The 13531-nt window shown below is 63.6% G+C and overlaps 1 protein-coding gene across 13 annotated transcripts in view; it reads right to left on the bottom strand.

The window, feature by feature from the left end:
* The window catches only part of TSC2 (TSC complex subunit 2), a 33136-nt gene that overhangs the window by 4980 nt on the left and 14625 nt on the right, over nucleotides 1–13531 (bottom strand). For 5 of the 13 annotated variants that reach the window (XR_003523341.2, XM_027613508.2, XM_027613514.2 and 2 more), the window contains 16 exons: nucleotides 13187–13309; nucleotides 12280–12386; nucleotides 11953–12103; nucleotides 10644–10766; nucleotides 10051–10185; nucleotides 8703–8892; nucleotides 7787–7880; nucleotides 7513–7615; nucleotides 7191–7285; nucleotides 5886–6014; nucleotides 4338–4502; nucleotides 3958–4110; nucleotides 3746–3858; nucleotides 3054–3266; nucleotides 1725–1928; nucleotides 1061–1129 (listed from right to left, as the gene is read on the bottom strand). Coding sequence is in view for 12 of the 13 variants with exons in the window: in XM_027613508.2 (XP_027469309.1) it covers nucleotides 1061–1129; nucleotides 1725–1928; nucleotides 3054–3266; nucleotides 3746–3858; nucleotides 3958–4110; nucleotides 4338–4502; nucleotides 5886–6014; nucleotides 7191–7285; nucleotides 7513–7615; nucleotides 7787–7880; nucleotides 8703–8892; nucleotides 10051–10185; nucleotides 10644–10766; nucleotides 11953–12103; nucleotides 12280–12386; nucleotides 13187–13309 (2167 nt within the window). In the remaining variant the exon portion in view is untranslated. The remainder of the gene's footprint in view (nucleotides 1–1060; nucleotides 1130–1724; nucleotides 1929–3053; nucleotides 3267–3745; nucleotides 3859–3957; nucleotides 4111–4337; nucleotides 4503–5885; nucleotides 6015–7190; nucleotides 7286–7512; nucleotides 7616–7786; nucleotides 7881–8702; nucleotides 8893–10050; nucleotides 10186–10643; nucleotides 10767–11952; nucleotides 12104–12279; nucleotides 12387–13186; nucleotides 13310–13531) is intronic. The other 8 variants (XM_027613510.2, XM_027613512.2, XM_027613519.2 and 5 more) reach the window with 8 other exon arrangements.

Genomic DNA, 13531 nt, shown 5'->3' with positions numbered 1-13531 from the left:
GGGCGCGGTGTGGCCCCTGACACAGGGCATCTCCAACACAGGCTCCCAGGGTGGGGACGAGGGAGGCATCTGGCCCCTGGGATCCACATCCCAGGGTCCACAGAACCCGCCCCCGCTGCTCCAGCGAGGTAGACGGGCAATGGCAGCACAGACCCCCAACAGGGAAGAGCCCCCGCCTAAGACGGGGCCTCAGCTCAGGAGAAGCGGCGGGCCTAGACCAGCTCCCAGGAACAGGCGGAGGCCGGAGTTCCTCCTTGACCCAAGGAAAAGCCTGATGCGGGAGGAACCCCTGTGCACACACACAGACGGGGAGCCCATTCCAGAAAGCAGAGATGCGCCATCGGAGCCCAAGCCAAACCCGGAGCCAGGAGCACCAAGGAAAGGTCACAACACCCCAAAGCAGCATTTCCTGTGCCAGTGTCAGGATGGGGGTGGAGGGTGAGAAGCCACCGAGAGTTAGCGCAGCCCGCGGCCGCCCCGCGTACAGCCCTCGCACACGCACGGTCTGTTAGCCACCTGCCAGAACCCGTCTGCACGCTGCCCTTTCCGAACCAGCACCTGCCCACGCATGGGGGCCCAGGTGGGCCAGAGGGCCGTGTCGGTCAATCCCCCGCCACTGCCAGGGCCCGGAGGCAACGGGCCAGCCCATGATGAGAAGCAGACACAGCCCAATTTGTGGGTTCACCAAGCCAATCACACCACCAGAGGCCAGGGCAAGGTCAGCCCAGCTGAGCCACAGGGCCAGGCTCGCCCCGAAGAGCATCCATGGCTCAGCGGCCCGACGTCACCTCCCGAGGCCTAAAGAAGGGGCAGCGAGGGCCCATCCGGCGGGGCACAGAGCTCGGCCGTCAAGGGCACAGGGCAGAGGGGCCTGCTGGCCAAGCGCAGGCACTCTGCACGGACGTCCTCATGCGAGTCGGGGCCCTGCTCCCGGGGGTGAGGAGTGGCACCGGCAGAGTTGTGGAGGGATGACCGCATGAGGGACGGCAGGAGCGGCGGGTGCGAGGCAGGGCGAGGCTCTGCGGCAAACAGCGCCTTCCTTAAAGAGGTGTACGAATACCTGCCCAGGAAATGCTCCTGTGCAGCTTTGCTTGGCAACTGGACTGGCACAGGGAGGAGAAAGAGGCCACTGCAAGGAAGACCGCGCGCGGCCGGTCAGCAGCAGCACAGACTGCGCACAGTCGAGCAGAGAGGAAAGGCAGCACTAGTCCTGCACAGAGCCCGAGCCTGGAGGGAGAGAGCGGAGGGCCAGCGGCGGCTGGCCGGCAGCCGGGGGGAGGAGGGGGCGGAGGGGGGCCGGCCCTCCTCACCAGCGGAGGTCCTGGGCCTCGAAGCGCCATGTGGGGCCACAGGGAAGGCCAGAGAGTGGCCCGGAAGGAGGGCACCAGCCCCGCCAGGCAAGGGCACGAGAGCGCGCAGGCAGGCTTAGCTGTGCTCGGCGCATCCAAACCCAGACCCAAGCGCAAGTGCGGCTGCCCTCCTGGGGCCACGGGCACGCCGGGGACGGTGCAGGGCACAGGGTGTGCGGGGCTCTGCTGCGTCCGCCCTGGAAGCACCTGCCTGCCTCTCCGCGAGCGGCATGTCTCTAAAGAAGGGGGCCCTTCCGTAGGAGCCGGCCCTGCTCCCAAACACCAGGCTGTGGCAGCGGCAAGGAGAGCTCAGGGAGCCGGCTCCGGCGTGGCCCCATGGGGGGCAGGGGCGCGATGCCTGCATGCGGCACTCACCCGTGTTAGACCGCGGGGGTGGAGGGGGCTTGGATGAGCCCGCCGCCGGCACCGACAGCGACTTGTACAGAGCTGTGTCGCGACGCTCCTTAAAGCGCTCGGCGGCCATGAGCGCGTTGGACAGCTCCTGCAGGGGCATGTTGTTGATGTCTGAGGAGAAGGGGCTGAGTGGGTTCTCCAGGCTCATCAGCCAACTGGTGTTCCCTGAGGAGAAGCATAGGCAGCACACTTTAGGCATCCAAACACCCCATCCCCTCCCGGCGCTCCTGGAGCAGCCCATCCCCCGCCCTGCCACCGGGTGTGCTGTCCTTAAGGGCACGTGCCTGGGCTCAGCAGGGTTCCTGTGCTCAACCAAGGGAGTGACGGGGAGGGGGATAGACCCCAGGCAAAGGCATGCCCACGGCTTGCCCCAGGCCCCCAGGTTAGGGCAGCACCTGTGCAGCGGTCACCTGCCTCACACGAGGAGGGGTCTCAGCGCACACCACTCTCCACCCCAGGGCAGCTCCCGGGCCCTGGCCAGGCTTGGTGGAGGCATCTCAAAGCCCCAGACCTCACCATAGAGAAGCCTGAATGGGCGGCCTTCTGGGCTCTGTCCCTCTCCCCATAAGGCCCAGGAGCCCACACTTTGAATCAACCTTCCACGCTGAATGTCTTCCAATCCCGAGCATCTCACCCAACCTGACCCACCTCCTCTTGCCCTGCCTGGGCCTCCCCGTCCAGTCTCCCACCTGCCCCCTGCCTGTTCCCCGCCAGGAGCCAGGACCCGCGGCCCTTCTGCCCACACTCGAGTCTCCTTGGGGCCTGCTATCCAGCCCTCTCCTGTCACCGCTCGCCATGCTGTGCCCAAAGCAAGTCTCAGGCCCTGGGCCTCGGCTTAAGTTCTTGCAATACCCATAACAGGCTGAGTCATGTCCAACAAAATCCATGTATCAGACCCCTGACCTCCAGCAGCTCAGGAAACCACTCATTAGGGTAAAACAGAGCCACAGGGGTGGCCCCTAATCCCCTGGGCCCTTCCAAGAAGAGGAGACAGAACACAGACCCACAAGAGGGATCGGCCCTGCCACCACTGTGACCCAGGACTTCCAGGCTCGGGGCGGATAAAAATACACGAACGTATCTGCGGCTGAAGGCCCCCAGGCCACGGTGCTCTGTGAGGGAGGCCCTACCACTTAGCCGCCTGGATCTCCCCTCACCACTCCCCTCTGGGCACTCAGCTCAGAAGTCACAGAGCAGAGGCCCACTTGGCCCTGTGTGCCTGCCACTCACTGCCGGGTACCTCAAGCCCTGGCAGAGGCCCCGGCATGCTGAGCACAGGCCCGTCCGTACCTGTGGGCCTCCGGACCAGGATCTCTGCCCAGCCCTGGGTCAGCAGGGGGACATAGGCTGCCAGGCTCGTCTTCTCCTGCACTGGGAACTGGGTACCAGCTGACGCCCTCTCAGACTTGCTGGTGAGAGCAGTCTGTGCACCCGGGGAAGTGGGGCCACCCGGGAAGTGGGAGGCTGGAGTGTCCAGGGCACCAACACGAAGGCCATGGCCCCCCTGAGGAAGAGAAGGGCAAGAGTGCCAGTGACCACCACCTGCCCAATGCAGAGCCACCAGCCCAGAACCGGCTGTTCCGCCCAGGGCCCAGCGACTAGAGGCTGTTCAGCCCTCCCTGGGCACAGCCCTTGTACAGCGTCGGGCTCAGTGGACCCAGGGCAGTAGGAAGGGGCCATGGCCGGACCAAGTCTCATTCCAGCTGCAGCATAGAGAAGCTTTAGGGGCGAGCTGGGCTAAGAACCAGGGCAGCCAACAGTTTGCTGGAAACACTGGCCATGAGGAATAGACCCATGGCCACGAGGGGGCCTCAGGCCAGCTGTAGAGAAGGCACGCCCCCTACTACACAGCCCTGTGGCTAGGGCTCACAGAGACAACACCCCAGTTGTTCAACCACCTTGTCCCCAGGCTCCGAGAAGTCCTTGCAAGCACGCGGACCCACAGGCACCTGTGAAGGAGGCAGGGTGGGGCCCAGGCTCACCGGACATGGAGCGGACCCGGTCCCGGGCCCCGCGGCACACCTGCTGCCCAGCCTGGGACTCCAGCTTGGCAGGCGCCTCCTTGGTCTGTCTCACATGCGCGCCAGGGTCTGAGCTGAGGGCAGAAGGGTCCGTGCAGAGCATGACCAAGATGCCTGGGCCCAGGACGGCCACTGTCAAGGCCTGCCGGGCAGGGGGTGGAAGGCACAGTCACCTCGACTCGGGGCCACCCTGCAGCTCTCCTGAATCCAAGCCCAGCAGCGACCGGGTCCCGGTCCCCACGCTCGTTGTCACGGTAACAAGCTTGTTCCCAACCAGCCAGGTTTTGGTCCTGCCGCCAGCCAGGAGGAACTCGCCCACAGGTGACCTGAGAAACAAGAGCGTCAGCCGACACCTCACCCTCCGTGGGCTCTCTGAATGGGCATCTTGGTTTCAAAGGTGCGTGGACTGCAGTGGGCCCTGGTCCCCAGAAGAGTGGGGCCCCACGATGCGCAAAGCAGCCTGGCCAGGGCCTCGCCTGCTGCCACTGCTGCCGAGTTTGGTCACAGAAGCCGAGCCAGGCGCTGGCCTCCCACCCTGGGGCCCAGCCCGCACCTCTTGGGAACCGCTGTGAAATTGGAGAACACGTATCTGGCCATCATGTCCAGACATGTTTCTGTGAGCTCCAGGTGGAGATTTTTCAAGTTGTCATCAGCCTGGGCCATCGAATTCTCATCTGCAGACCCCAAGCTGGCGCTGGTGAGGGACGTCTGGATCCTGCTGGAGGGAGGGGCCCCCGCGAGGTCAGGGACCGGCCAGGGCAACTCATCTCCCACCAGGGGCCAAAGCTCGAGGCATGCAAGTGCTGGGAGGGCTGCGCCCACACACACCCCCCACCAGGGCGCACGGCCAGTTGAGCCACAGTGTGGCAAACCGCGCGGACACATCGTCCCAGAGAGAGGAGGGGCAGGGCCTCACGTGAGAGACCCAGGCCCACTCGTCAGAGCAGAGGCTCAGGAGACAAGGTAGAGACCGACGTCCCCTCACCGAAGCGCAGGAGAGTTAGGGGACGGCTTGGTGGCAGAACAGTTTAGTCATGCAGAGACACAAAGATTGCATTCTGCCCACAGGGCCACCTCCTGATGACAGGGAGGGTCTGGGCTTTGTGTGCCGCTCTTCCCCCTCAACTCAGGCCCCCGGGGCCCCACAGGCACCCAGCGACCAGGAGAAGCAGCTCATGCAGGTTTAATTCTGATACGAAATTTCACTGCCCCTTTGCCATGTTTGGCTTGTGTTAAAGAATTTGTTAGAGAACAGCTGAGAGCTTCGCTGTCCCCATTCCCCCATTCAAACCCCACTCAGCCAGAGGGCCAGCCTGAGGCTGGAGCCTAAGCCAGGCAGCGGTGAGGAGGTGGGTCTCCGAGCTTCGGACTCGAGGCCTGAAGGGACTTCCTGGGGAGGACACAGCCCCCCCGCCCAGCTCAGTGCAGCCTAGCCCGGTCGGCGCAAAGCAGTGACCCCCAGAGCCCACACCTGCACTCAGACACGGCAGGAGGAGTGACCAAGGCCACGCCCCTTGACAGTTCAGGCCTCCCCAGCCCCCGCCTCCTCCCAGGCTGGCCCCCTACCCCCGCTGCTCTATACAGAGCCCCCCCCCACCCCCACCCCGTTCCCTTTCAGCTACAACAGAAAGCAGCCCTCTACTAAAAGAAAGCTCAAGATTAAAATCCACTTAAGAGAATAAGAAAGCCAAACCCTAGAATGTTTCCTCCCCCAACCTGTGTGGGCGCCACTTTAATATGCGAAGGCCCCTTACCTCCGGGGACAGGCCTGCAGGTAGCTGCCACCAGACGCCTGGCTTTCTCAGAGCTACAGCCCTGCTCCAGGCTCCCAGGCCAGCCTCTGAGGAGGCCGTGCAGCCAGCCCGTGCTCGGACGAGGCTTGGGGACAGAATGCAACCTTTCCACCCCTCACCTCCAGGCTCCCCTGGACTGAGGGCTGCCCCTCAGGTTCTCCTCCAGCTCCGGCTAGGGAGGGCGTGGGCAGGCGACGAGCTCATGCAAGCAGCCCCATGCACCGCCCCCCCGGGCACTCCCGCCTGGCAGGGCCGCCTCGCGGGCCCCACTCCAGGGCCTGAGCCCCCCGCCCAACGGAGCCCACTACCTGCGGACCACATGTTCAGACACACTGATGCTGCGGCACCGGAAGGCCTCGGCTGCAGGGCTCTCCTTGAATTCTTTCACGGGTGGAGAGTTATTCAAGCCTTGTTTGGGGGGTCTGGCTATCCTCAAACTACCAGGTGAGGAAGGAAGGCCCAAGCCCCAGAGAGCCCAGCTCCCGGGAGGGGAGAACAAGCCATTGGAGGGAGGAGGAAGAAAGGTCACAGGCCACAGGGTCAGGATGGAGAGCCCGCGGGTGAGATGAACAAAAAACCATGCCAGAGGCCAGTTAGCAGGGGGAAGAAACAGAAAATAAAAATGCATGAAAATACATGTCATAAACGTGACTGAGAAAAAGTCAGGTTTCACGCATGGAACCAAAACAAAGAACATTAGTGCAAATTAAACATGTATGGAGCGCTATGCACGGCAGATTCCAGGCTGTGCTGACCAGGCGCCCCACCCACCCCGCTCAGGGGCCGGGACGCCCCAAGGCCCTGAAGGTCACCGCTCAAAAGGCCGGTTCTTAGCTCAAGGCCCCTGGCGCCCAGCTACTGGGAGCTTGAGAAGCCAGCTTTTGACTTTAGGTCACACTGACCTGGTCATTCTGGAAAATGCCGTATCCCCACCAAAGGAGAACTGAAAAGCTTGGGTGGGAAGGCAGGGACAGAAAGAGGAGTCGCCGTTCGTAGGAGATGCAAACAAGACACGAGGCCTAGCACAGTTCTCTCAGATCTGGCAAAAGCGGCTGTGATGGTCCAGAGGAGCATGGCCCCTGCTCAGCAGGGGTGGAGAGCAAGCTCAGGAGGACAGGCAGCCCCGGCCTGAGACTGGGCTGACCACAGGGCCCCGAAGCTCCACCCCAGCCAGGCCAGGGATTCAGCTTCTCAAGAGCCACCGCTGCCCTGACGCAACCCTCGGCCCATCTGGTGGAGCCAGGCCCAGGCGCCCTACAGCGAGCACCCTGATCGCCAGCTCTGCGAGTCTGCACTCGGGGGCTCAGGCAGGCCTGGCCACAGTCCAGCACATGGGCTCCATGACACCGCAGGACACAGGGGTCAGCTGGGTGGGCAACAGCTTGCTCCTCCAGCTACATGAGGGCGCTAAGGGCCTTCACAGGCCCTGCCTCTACGCCAGGACCCCCTGGTGCCCAGCACAGTCTGAAAAGGGACATCCCCCAGTCACATCCCAGTGCTGCCGGCCGGCCTCAGGGGGGCAGGCCAGCCCAGACCCTATGTGCACCACGCCAGTCACAAGTCACGCTCGCAGACCCGCCCCACTGTGCCCCATTCACTCTGCAGGCCCGCACCTCTTGGGCCTCTCGTTGAGACTGGTGCTTCGAGCTCTGAAGCTGTCCTTCTCAGGGGTGTCATCGAAGGGCAGGAGAACGTTGGAGCGCAAGCCCTGGCAGAGTGAAGCAGACCTGAGCCATCGGCAGGGGGACTGACCCCCCTGGTTCTTCCCTCCGTGAGCCTGCCTGCAGCGCACCGCATCCAAGCAGGCTGCACTCAGCAAGCGTGGCACCCGATGACACCCACTTCTCACCCCCGACATCTCCACGTCCCGGCCACAGACAGCCAACGGCAAAGTAGGTCCCACCCTAACTATGGGTTTGGCCTCCGCTGGCCTACCTTAGTGATAAAAGGAACAAAATCCTTCCGGAAGGGCAGGCGGCATCTAATGAACCACATGGCTATAACATGATGGGCCAAGCACACGATGTACTGATTAAACCTGCAAGAAGAAAAGGAAGTGAGGCAGCTCCGATGGGGCCCCGAGGCCAAGCATAGAAGAGAGGCCCCAAGGCCACAGGCCCATCGGAGGTCAAGGACCAGCATGGCTCTTGGCTGCAAGAGGCCTCAGGCTGGCCCAGGCCGTGGGCAGGAGGGACGGGCCAGCACTCACTTGGAGGGGTTGGTGTAAGGCAGGGAAATGGCAAAGACGCTCGCGTACTGCTCAGCTGCAAAGTTCCGGTAGAGGTGGGGCAGCCGGGCCAGAGCTGCAACAGGACACATGGGTGAGGGGGCGCAGGTGGGCCGGGCAGACACAGGCCCCTGCCTGCTGTCGCCAGGAGCCTGTGCTACTCCCGAAAGCCAGCGCAGCCACCCTGACCTAAGAGGGCTGCAAAGGACTGAAGATCGCAGCCACCTTGAACATGACCTTCCCTTGACCCTTGGCTCTCTATTCCAAGGACTAATAAACTATGGTCCCCAAGGCCAAATCCAGCCGGTGGCCAGCACTCGTGTAACCCACGAGCTAAAGATGGCTTTTACATCTTTAAAAGGCTGTAACAAAAAGAACGTGCAGCAAAGGCCCTACGTGTCTCTTTGCAGAGGCACTGGTGGCCCTGCTCTGCTCCTGTCACCTCCCTGCTGAGGGCCAGATGCGCACTAGGGTACTGGGAACGAGGGGGTGAGTGGGGCAGGTGAGCAGGGAACCCTGAGCTCCTGGAAGCCCCTCCCTGCTGTGGTGTGTGCCCTGAGGGGAAGTGAGGGGAAGCTGTGAGAGCCCAAGTACAGGGGCCCATGTCCAGCAATAGAGGCTTCTGGGCCATTTAAACTGACACTGAGAATAAGAATGGAGCCGGCCGCTGGAAGGCCAGAAAGGAAAGCATTCAAGGCTCAGGGGCAGGAAGTGCAAAGGCCCTGAGGCAACAGAGGATGGCACACCCCAGGTGCTCCGTGGAGTTGTGTCCCAAGAGAGGCGGCAAGATGAGGTCAGCAAAGCCAGCATGAGTGATGACCCCAACCCCGAGGGTCCGCCCCACCCTCACACGTGCACTCGCTTGCACAAAGAGACGGGCAGGGAGCCAGACGCTTACTTGATAAGAATTCGAGAAGTGGAATGGCCATGCTGGCCGTGGCTGAGATGTGTGTGAGCTTCACGACCAGGACGGGAAGCGCCTTAATGATGATGTCGGGCATCTCCACGCTGCAGATGGCCAGCGCCACCACACACTGGCTAGCACAGCGGTGGATCAGGCCTTGCTCCAGGCAGTACACCATCTCCCGCTGTGGGGCAGCAAGGGTGCCTCAGACCCAGCCCGCCACGCCCCCGCCCCTGCCCACAGACAAGTGTCCCCTCACCCACTCCGGAATGTTCTACAGAAAACAAGATTAAGGCTTAGCAGGGCTAGCTGCCTCGTCCCAGGTCCCTGAGCCCCTAACCAGCATAGCACCAGGAGCTGAGCCCTCCCAAGGTGACCGGACAGTGGGGCAGCTGTGGTCAGGCACTTCCTGACGCTTCCCACCCGCCAACAGCGGCTGGCCGCCCCGGCGCCTCAGCCCACCCTGGAGCCAGGACACACTGGGTCCATTACCCCTTTAGTTATGGGACCCCTCCCCCCACTGGTTGGCCTTATGACAGGGGAGGTTCTGCCTGACACAGCAAGGCCACCAGGCCCACTCAACTCCGGGAGCCCTCCCGCGTGAAGACACCATGCTGTGCCCAGCAGGAAACAAGTGCAGTGCGGGCCGCAGCCTCTGGGCAAACCCTGTAGCTCAGGGCCCCACAGACCACTTCAGTTTCCCGTAGCCAGCCCCATCCCTCAGACACACTCCGGGCCCCGAGGGTCCTAGGGACACCTTCAGCCCAGTGTGGCCAGCTGCCCAACGGGGAGCAGCCAGGAAAAACCAGGCCAAGCGGCACAGGAGCCCCCAGAGGCGGGGCAGCGGAGGGGCGCGGGGCACCAGCTCCAGACACCGCTGCCGTTGGCAGCGCAGGCCAGGCTCCAAGCGGCCCAAGTCTAGCGCAGGCCCCTCTCCCTGCTTGCTGGGAGTCCCTGAGGGCACTAGCCAACCTCTCCAAGACTTCAGTTCTCTCACCAAACACTCCCGAAAGCCAGCGGGACTCTAACGGACACGGTGGACGTGCCCGGCAGCGCAGAATCAGGGAGCTGCTGTGTGCCCACTGACAGCAGAGGCGCAGGCAGATAGAAGTCAGGCACCCTGGGCCCCGCTGCCAGCCTCTCAACACAGGCCCAGCTCTGCCAAGAGGCCCAGCGCTCATCCTGAAGCCAGGCAACGCTCCACAGAAAGAAAAGATGCCACTGCGTGTGGGAGGGCAGCAGAGGGCCCAGGCCCCCTGGGTGATGCCGAAAACGTCCGGCCGGGCTGGCTGATACAAATACCCTGCGGAGCAGGCTCGCCTATCCCTCTCCCACCTGGTACCTGTCTGGTCTTGTCCAAGTAATTATGGTAAGAGATCAGCGCCGTCAGCACAGGAACCACAGCCAGATGCAGGTCGGTTCTGGAAAATCCTTCCGGGGTGCCTCGAAGCCGCTCCAGGGTTCTGGGACCTGAAAGCTGCAGACCAGGGCTCAGGTGGCAGCACGCCCAGCAGCGAGGAGAGGGCAAGTGCTAGGTGGCCAAGAGCCCGGGCCAGGGGTGGGGGGGCCTTCCTACGTCCTTTGTCTGGCAAAGGGTCTGCCTTTTCAGACGTGGGAGCGTGCCCACACCCAGAGGCCAAGGACAGACAAGAGACGGGACGCACTTGTCCCAGAAACCCCGGTGAGGAAGAGAGGGGAAAAGAGTCAAGACAGCACACTCGGATAGTGAGTTCAAGCCCTTCACAGAGGTCTCTGATTTCCTGCCCCCTGAGCAGGGAAGGGAGAAAGGGGCCCCAGGGGCAGGATCTGCACTGCAGATAGGGGTCTGCATCTGAACGGGACTGCCCTCTCATGCGTCCACACATGACCTCCCAGGGCCTCATGGGCAGGGCAGGAAGGCATTAGAGGTGGCCCCACCGCGAGGGGCGGCATTACCACGGAGCAGAGGGCGGAAGACAGCTGGTCGACGCTGCACGGAGACGTGAAGATGAGCACCTTGTAGCGCAGGGACTCGGGCAGCTTGCTGAGCACGAGCTTCAGCACCTTCCAGTCTGCCTCCTACAGGAAGAGCGGCCGCTCAGGGGGCAGTACGCACCCTGCAGGGGAAGACGCGCTCTCAGAGCCTCAAGCTGTGTGCAGCCAGGCAGCCGCAAGGCCTCTGGACCCCCTCTGTCCCCACAGGAGCACGTGCTCCCCTGAGAAAGTTCCCTGCTGCACGTCAGCTGCACCCTCCAGATGCCAGGCTGACCACCTCTCTGCCCTGAGCTGGCCCTGAACTCCCCACACCTGCCCCACCCTCCCCACGCGCCCACCGGTAACCCCCAGGCTGCCTGCCCAGGACACTGATGCCCATCCAGGGCACCATGAATGCGTAGCAAGAGAAAAGCCCGTATCCTAACACCAAGGGAAAAGCAGCATGTATTCCTAAGTAAGTCACAAGCCCAGGAACCCACTCTAGGACCAAAATCCACCGAGGGCCACTGCAATGAGGAGGACGTGGTTGTGGCCCCCACTGGAACTTGCCTGGCGAGTCCTCCCCGCCTCGTCGGGGGAGACCACGGCCTGTAAGCGTCCCCAATGGCTGTGAGTCCTGAAAGCCTTTCCCCAGATTGAGCCTGTGACTCAGAGACCTTGAAACTCTCACAGGAAGTGCCCAACAGCCCCCTTCGGTGCCAACGCCTGGTGCCCCCGGTGAGGAGAAGCCGCTTCCTTGCACGTGGCCCTCGAGGGCTGACCTAGGCCAGCACAGGCTGCCCAGCCCCACGGCGGCACACCACTGACCACGTCGCCTCTCTTGCCGGCCCCTGTGCGGGAACAGGCCTCCACCCTGCCCCTCCGCGGCACGGCCCCAGCTACGTCTCTGCCGGCACCTACCCTACCTCCAGGCTCTGCTTGTCCTGCCCCTGGAAACTCTCCTGCCTTTCAGGGCCTCACCTGGCCCTCCAGGTGCCCCCAACCAGAGGTGACTCCACCACCCTGGTCGCACACAGCCCGTCTCTGCCTCCACCTGATGCACGTCATCCAGTGACTTGTTATCTGTCTACACACCTTCATCTTACACCAAAGCCACCTCCCAGAGGCAGGAACACGTCCTCAGCTCTATGCCCAGCTCCACACGACGGGCCGCACGCAGCTACAGATGGTTACACACCCGCTGTAAACGTGGGGCGGCAGCGTGCCCCCGAGGTGGCTGACACAAGGACCAGAGCTGTGCCCAGCACGGCGGAGGGACCAGCCGGCTCACCTGCTTCAAGCACTGTAGGAGGACGCGGAAGAGCAGGGAGTAGGGCAGAGAGCCGAGCCGCACCGCGGGGCCTACGGGCGCAGAGCCAGGCGGCCCGGTGGGAGGCGACAGGGGGCCGCTGGCCTTCTTCTCCGGGCCCCTCTCCGGCTCCCTGCGGAAGCAGGCGGGACAAGCACTGAGGCCGCAGGTAGGAACCGGCGTGGGCACCCCGGCCGCCCCACACTGACATTGGTGGGCTGCGGGACGTCCCTCGGACCCACGGGCATCCCCGGGGCAGGGAAGGACTAGCTCCCCGGCCTGGAGCTGGGGGGCACGGCTGACACGCACATGGCGTCACAGACGCAGTAAGGGCTGAACCTCACGGCCCCATCCTTGCTGGGCAGGCCGAGGCGGTGCAGTGAGTCGGCCCTCAGCAGCAGCAGGAAGTCGAAGGCCTGTGGGGAGAAAGAGAGGTCCAGCGAAGCGGGGCCAACGCCAGGACACCGCCGGGCCAACGCCGGGCCCATCCACTCACATGCCAGCCTCTCTGGGAAAGGCCATGCCCACTAACAGCACACACATCCCAACTGCACTGCGTCTGCGGCAGTGCGGGTGGTACCACACAGCCATTTCCGGCCTCCAACCGCAGCGCCCAGGGCCTGCCCCCAGGACACAGGGGGAGCGCGGCCGCACCGCGCGCCACAGCCCCGAGGCCCAGAAAACACAACTGTGCTCAGGCCCCCAGCACATCCTCCAATGAACGACAGGTCACTTAACGAGGCTGCGCAAATGACGGACGGCTGCCCCACTGCGCAGAGGCTCTGGAAGGGCCTGAGACTTCCGTCCCAGTGACCTCCGCTCAGCCTGGTGCCAACATCTATGATGGCAGCTGCGGGCCGGTGTTCTGCCCCACGTGGCCTTGCCCCACCACTGACAGACCGCGGCCCCAGGGCTGACAGGGGCTGCATCTCCTAAAAGTGATGGAATCCCATCTCTGCCCAGGCCCAGGGCCACCGCCTCGCTCAGCCCGGCGCACAGAGGCCTGAGGACGAGGACGCAGACAAGGGGAAGGGCAGCAGGTCCTGGCAAGGCTGCAGCCACAGCCGGTGCTGAGGACGGAATCCTGGGCCCCCTGCCACCTCCCCAGCCTGGGGTCCCTGCAGGCACTACCAGGCCCCCAGGAAGCGGGCCACGGCCAGCCCTGAGCTGCAGCTGGTGCACCCAGAGCCATGGACGGCCACCGGCCCTGTCGTACCTGCAACCGGATGCTGCTTGCGATGGGTAGGGTGTAGTCGCGCCTGTAATGCAGCTCCATGTGGCTGACGAGCGTCTCGTACACACGCACCGCGTGGCTGGCAGGCAAGGCGTACAGCTTGGTCTGCAGAGACAGCGTGCTGGTCACTCGGGGGCAGGAGGCTGAAAGGCAGCCAGGGAGCCAGTGGCCCGGTGCCCAGGAGAGGGACAGGACGAGCTCTCCGCAGTGACCAGACAACGCACAAAGCCTTCAGGCTGCTAACTCCGCTCCCGGGACTTCATCCCGTGGACACTCCCACACGTGCACTCTCTCAGTTATGGCAAAAAATCAAAAACAACATGATCA

The sequence above is a fragment of the Zalophus californianus genome, chromosome 10, assembly GCF_009762305.2.
Source record: "Zalophus californianus isolate mZalCal1 chromosome 10, mZalCal1.pri.v2, whole genome shotgun sequence".
NCBI classification, from domain to species: Eukaryota; Metazoa; Chordata; class Mammalia; order Carnivora; family Otariidae; genus Zalophus; species Zalophus californianus.
Note: the sequence above shows the minus strand (reverse complement) of the source record. Positions and strands in the feature narration are given on the sequence as shown.